Raw genomic sequence first — 6,191 nt, 5'->3', positions numbered from 1 at the left:
TGGTAAATTACTTTGAGCATTCTATGGATTGATTATTTTTTTTACTAACTCAATCTAAGTAAATTTTAGAGATATCATAGCCTTTATTTAAATTTAAGTTTATTGGATTATTATTATTTATTAGGTTTATATATATCCATTAAAAATATCTTATTAGACTTAAGATTCTTTCTAGTATAAATATTTTTTATGAAGATTTTTTTAGGTTAGACTATTTTTAAAAAAAATTTGGTATTCTTGCTATCTTTTATAGTTGATTGATTCTCCTACTAAGTTCTTGATTGAATTTATAAAACTCTTTGAATGATTAATCAACTTTATTATAATTTTATATTTACTCATTCATGTTTTGTTATAGGCATAAAATAAAGGTAATCATTACCTATAATTTTGGTTATTTATGGCAAGTTCTTGGTGAATCAAGTTGTAAGGTATTTAAATCTAATTTTAACCTATCTTGTATCTTGCATGTGAATAAAAAAACTCATAAAATATTACTGAAGTCTAAGAAGAAAATAAATTATCACGAAAACAATATAATTAAAGTAAAAAAAAGAGAGAGAGAGAGAGAAAAAGCACCTGATAACTTTGATTTCACCAATCATAGGACTAGCAGCCAGAGAAATTCCCAAGAGCAGCACCATGCAGCCTCTCATCCAATACAAACTAGAAAATCAATTACAAGAAACAAAATGAATTTAATTTAATAATTATTAAACGAATACCAACCAGATGACACTGTTCAATGTTGTACAGTATCCAAATTCTTAACTGCAAAATCTTAAATAAATATTAAGTTTATTTTAAGAAAAAATCAGTGAAAATGGTAGTTACACGGTGAAAAGTAAAGGCTAAAAAATTAAGAGGATGGACAGAAGCGTCCATAACAGAGGCGCGATGGCCTCTAAAGAGTCCAAGACAGCTACTGGATCTGGAGGTGGCCCTGTCGTCGCTCGTTCTTCGATTATTATCATTACAATGTGGATTCGCACTATACAATCCAATTATTATTTTTTGTTATGCACCAGTCCACTTCTTTTTGTTGAAACCTTTAAGGTTATTTTTCTTTAATTTGAATTAATTTTATTATAATTAATTAATTAAAATTATAATAAAGATATTATTTTATTAAATATCATTCTATTTTTATTTAGTTTTCAAATAAAATTATAAAATTCTTTTTATATATTATTTATTGTTATTATTGTACAACCGTTTCATTAAATTTTATTTGTTGGTTTATTTTAGTATGTATTTTTTTTATTATATAATTAAATAAAAAATAGATTCTAAAAATTTTTCCATGACAACGCATAAAAAATTTATTATTTTTATATTTTTTTAATACATCTACATTAAAACCATCAAAAACATCTTTTTAATAAAACTTGTTTTTATGATTTTGATAAGCTTTTCTTTATAAAAATATAAATAATCTAGTGAAAACAATTCCAAGAAAAAAGAGAAACATATTAATAAGATAAAGAGATTTTAACTAATAAAATACCTTTTTATCCTTATTTATGATCGTTCAATTTTTATATATATTTATTCTAATTTATTTTTCTTTTTATCAAATAAAGCACATAATACAGAAAAAACTATATTTTTTTGTAGAAGAAAAACAATTAATAAGAAAAGAAAGAATTAAACGATCATATTACTTTGTTTGCAATCAAATGATACAATTAAAACTCTTTATAATAAAATAATTAAAAGTATATTTGAGATATTATTTTATTAGATACTGTTTATGGTTATGAATATTTTACGAAAATAAAGTTCAAATCATTATAGTTTTTGCAAATTCTTTCTTTAAAATGGATGCACATGTTTTTAATGTTTTGTATGGGAAATTTGAATTTACTTTTTTTACTCTTTAAGAATCTTCAAGATTTTAGGGTTTTATTAAAAAAAATAATTATTATTTAACATTATTAATAAATTTAATGACCATTTAATAAGATTTTCTCAATAACTTTAATGAGTGAACATGCTTAATTTTTTAAGTGTTTAGAAGTTTAATAATTATATTTTTATCTGAATTTTATTTAAAAAAGTATTATATTAGGCAATGTAGCTGGGTTGTGTTTTTGTTAAAATTTAAATTTTTTATTTAAAATTAATTTTTTATGGTGTTTTTGGATCGGTACTAATATTAAAATTAAATTTTAAAAGATAAAAAAAATATTTTTTCAGTTTTTTATATTGATTTTAATGTGCTAAAATAAAAAAAATATTTTAATATATTTTTAAATTAAAAACACTATTAAAAATGAGTTTCACGGCGGTAGCTAACGCATTAAATAAATAGCTTCTTTTTCGTGTTTAACGTGGCCTCAACAGCTGTGGTCCAATAGTCAATGGTTTTTTGAGATTGACTACAAAAGTCAATATCTACCGTGTCGGTTGTATACTACATGATTCATGTATTCCTTTCGACGTGGTTGGTAATTTTTTTTTTTCTTATGATAAACTTATTCTTGGAATAGTCTTTACATTAACTAAAATTAATTTTTTTTAATAATTTTAAAAACACACCTTTCTGACATCTATCTAACACTTTTAAATAAATTTAATAAATATTATCTTAAACGACTTTAAAATTTAAACAAGAAAAAAAATTAATCATTAGGTAAATTTCTTGAAGTTAACTGTGGTGGCTGCTATCAATAATACATACGATATGACAATAATGAGCTAATGGCATGCCCATCTTTCATGGTCGTTGGCCCCATGAAAAATGATTTTTTTATTAATTTATTTTTGTTTTTATGAATTATTCTATGATTAAATTTTATATATATATATATATATATATATATATATATATATATATGAAAGCAAATTAAAACTCCCTTCTCTTATTACTTATAGATAATGCTTCTTGTACATTGCCATAAAAAAAGAAAAAAAAAACCCTGTGGTTTTTATTATTCCAAATACACAAATCCTGTATTCCAACTATGTAGGAAGTGAACACCATTAATTGGTTAGCCGGTGCTTTTTTTCATCTGAGAGAAGCTGAGCAAACTTGGCAAGAGCTGCTTCGTTCGTGCGTCCTCCTTCAATTTCTTCATACTTGCCAGTATCCATATTCACTCTTGACTCTGTCTTCTTTAGGAGTTCAGCTCCAATCTCCTTAAGCCTTTGCAAGTTCTGGGTAGTTGCAATGTCAACAGATGCTGCATCCCCGCTCAATTTGTCATCCTGTTAATCCCACACCAGCAAACTCCATTTTAGTTACGATTGCTTTTCATATAATCATGTCACCCTGTGTTGTTGGAATTGTTTTGGACTAATTAATTCAAAAAAATATTATGGTCGCAAAAAAATAATCCCTTTTATATATACCTGAATACGTAGGTAACATTCCTTTGAGTCCAGAGACTGGAAGAGGGTGGAGATATGATAGTCAACCATATCAGAGCTTGCACTACTAAACATGTCTATAATTGGTGTTTTGCCACCGTTATAAACCCAATTGATCATGCTCCAATTAGCGGCTGTGGATGCATTATATTTCTCTTCATACTTGGCTTCTCCAGTTCCTAGCGATAAGACTAGCATACCCTTTTTCTCTGTGGGTTCCACGCCAGGAAATTCACCGGTATGCATCCTGATCTGGTTGCGGATCTCAGATATGGCCAATAATGCCTGTGGATGATTGGATTGAATTGGTTACTCTTAGCCATGCTATTGTAAACTGTAAGTACTTTTTCATGTAACCTAGCTAGATACTTACAGGATTATTTGCGGCAATCGCACCATCAACCAGGTCGAAATTGCGAGTGGACGTTCCATTGGGATCCTTGGTCGTGAAGAAGTGTGCTGGCAAGTACGTTGGAGCTGCAGAGGTGGCCACACAAATGTCTGCTAGCCTAGCATTTTTCAAAGCATTAGTCTTTCCCTGTAAAACAAAAGAAAAATTAAAGATCACTTAACTTGTGACTTTCGAAGTACAGAAAGATTTTTTCTAACTGGCTTAATAGTTACTGGCATCATACTTCAGTGGTGGAGAAGATCACTGGTTGAAGGAGCTTCATGTCAAAAGTAGGCAAAATAACATTTGTGAGGGTCTGTGCGATAGTCATGTCTCCTAGCAAGTTGTTCGTCAATGACCTCAGATACTTCCCATCATACTTTGGCCCACCAAAGAAAACTGACAGCGGACCTAACAGGTTACTATTCAACGGATCGAAGTGAACATCCACCACACAAAAAAAAAAAAAAAAAAAACCAAATTATTAACAATCAGAATTCTTCGAAACAATGCTTCATCATGCTAATATGGAACTTTTCTCTTACAGCCTGTACTGGCAGCTAAAGCATGTGGAGAAAAGAATCGATCCAGTACTGGAATTCACCTTTTCTGAGGGAAAATCTTGGGGGTGTGCTCTAAATAGAAGCCATTGATGTCCTTTGCTGCATACATGGGTCTGTTTTCCTTATTAGGAGCTGCAAGCATGGTGGCTACCAGTCCACCAGTGCTCGTCCCAGCAATGATGTCAAAATAATCTGCAATCCTTACCTGTGACCCGTCCAGCTCCTAACAAATAACAAAGCATAAGCATAAACGAAAAGATGAAAGGGAAGGACATGGTTTGGTTAGTAAATTAACTACCTGAAGTTTGGATTCAAGAAAGGCAAGAAGGGAACCCGGAATTATGCCTCTGATGCCACCTCCATCAATGCTTAGCACTGTTGCCACCCTTCTCTTATCAAAACCAGTAGCCATATCGGTTTCAACTTTCAAGAGAGATGGGCGCTCAATTAAAAAGAAACAGTACTAGTTATGTTCCACTACTGGTTGCTGGGTATGAATATGCATCTAAGCGATCAATTAGTCTTTATAAGGGAAAGACACCAACGACCTCGCCATAAAGAGTCCACGGCCATCTTTATTTTTATATTTAAAAAAAATTAAAATTAAATTTTATTTTACTTTAAATAATATTTTTTATATATTTTAAAATCATTTTAAGATTTTAATATCAAAAATAATTTTTTAAAAATAAAAAATATTATTTTAATATATTTTTAAGTAAAATATATTTTAAAAAACAATTATTCTGACATCAGAAACACTGTTATTACTGGTGACTACTTTTAAAATAAAAAATAAACAAACTCTAAATTACTTTAAATTTCGTAAACGGAGGCCTGGGACCATGTATGTGCTGACCTGTCTTTGGTAATTATTGTGTGTTTGGTTTAATTTTTATGGTTGAGGTTGTGGTAGGGTACAACCTATTTATGCATAAAACTCAACCATAAAAGCTAATTTTTCTTGTTTTTATGGTCTTTTTAATGGGTTCCACATCCACCATCAACCTCCACCTCAAATACAAACACACACAATTTTCATGGCTGTAGTACAGACACCTTTGTTGAATTGCCAAACTTTCTAGCTATGTATCCTTCCTTCCTTGATTGGACACTGCCATTGGTCGATGCTGTTTAATGCAGATAATTAACTAGGCTAACTCTCAGCATGCAAATTCATGTTGTTATGATTATTATTAGAATAAATTAAAGCAATGAACAAATCATCTTATATAATCAAGTTCTTAAAAGAAATTTTAACAGATGCACAGTTCTCTCTCTCTCTCTCTATAATATACAGATTAATCAAATATATATATATATATATATATATAAAAGGGACTACTTTTGAATTAATTTTTCTTGGAAGTATATGAGATAAAGTAATCCATGGCGGCTTTCTTAACTCTTGATAATTAATTTCTGTATGGATGTGTGCTAGCGTGGCAGGCGCGTTTATAAAATACCATTTCTTATAGATATGGTGTCCCTGTTGTTCTTGTTGTTGTTGAGGAAGATGAGATTGCTAGGATTTAACTTGTTATGCAGGGAAAAAATCTCACTGATATTTTTATTATTTTTATGATTTAGGTGTTTTCTAGTTATCATTTTAAATATGATAACAATCTTATAAAAAAATATTTATTTTTTTGAATCTTTTTGCACCAACTCGTGAGATATTAAAAAATTTGATTATATATATATAAAACCAAATTATACGATACTCATACTAATTTACCCAGTTATTATTAATCGTTAGCTTTCTAGTTATCTAGAGTCTTTGAACTAAATTAAAAGTATGGTTCCCCTGTCACGCACTGAAAATGGATCACTCTATCTCCATGGTTGAACTAAATTAGGAAGTA

At 29.3% G+C, this 6,191-nt stretch overlaps 1 protein-coding gene across 1 annotated transcript; it reads right to left on the bottom strand.

Annotated features, from left to right (window-relative positions):
* Positions 1 to 2,848: 2,848 nt before the first annotated feature.
* On the bottom strand, positions 2,849 to 4,852 carry LOC133673531 (patatin-like protein 2). Its single transcript, XM_062094389.1, has 6 exons — positions 4,625 to 4,852; positions 4,368 to 4,549; positions 4,008 to 4,185; positions 3,746 to 3,910; positions 3,355 to 3,657; positions 2,849 to 3,210 (listed from the first exon to the last, which is right to left on the bottom strand). Exons 1-6 carry the CDS (start codon positions 4,736 to 4,738, stop codon positions 2,986 to 2,988), a joined length of 1,167 nt encoding a protein of 388 aa, XP_061950373.1. The 5' UTR covers positions 4,739 to 4,852; the 3' UTR covers positions 2,849 to 2,985.
* Positions 4,853 to 6,191: the final 1,339 nt, after the last annotated feature.

The sequence above is a fragment of the Populus nigra genome, chromosome 14, assembly GCF_951802175.1.
Source record: "Populus nigra chromosome 14, ddPopNigr1.1, whole genome shotgun sequence".
In the NCBI taxonomy this organism is placed as follows: Eukaryota; Viridiplantae; Streptophyta; class Magnoliopsida; order Malpighiales; family Salicaceae; genus Populus; species Populus nigra.
The sequence above is the reverse complement of the archived record's forward strand: the minus strand, read 5'-3'. Positions and strand labels throughout refer to the sequence as shown.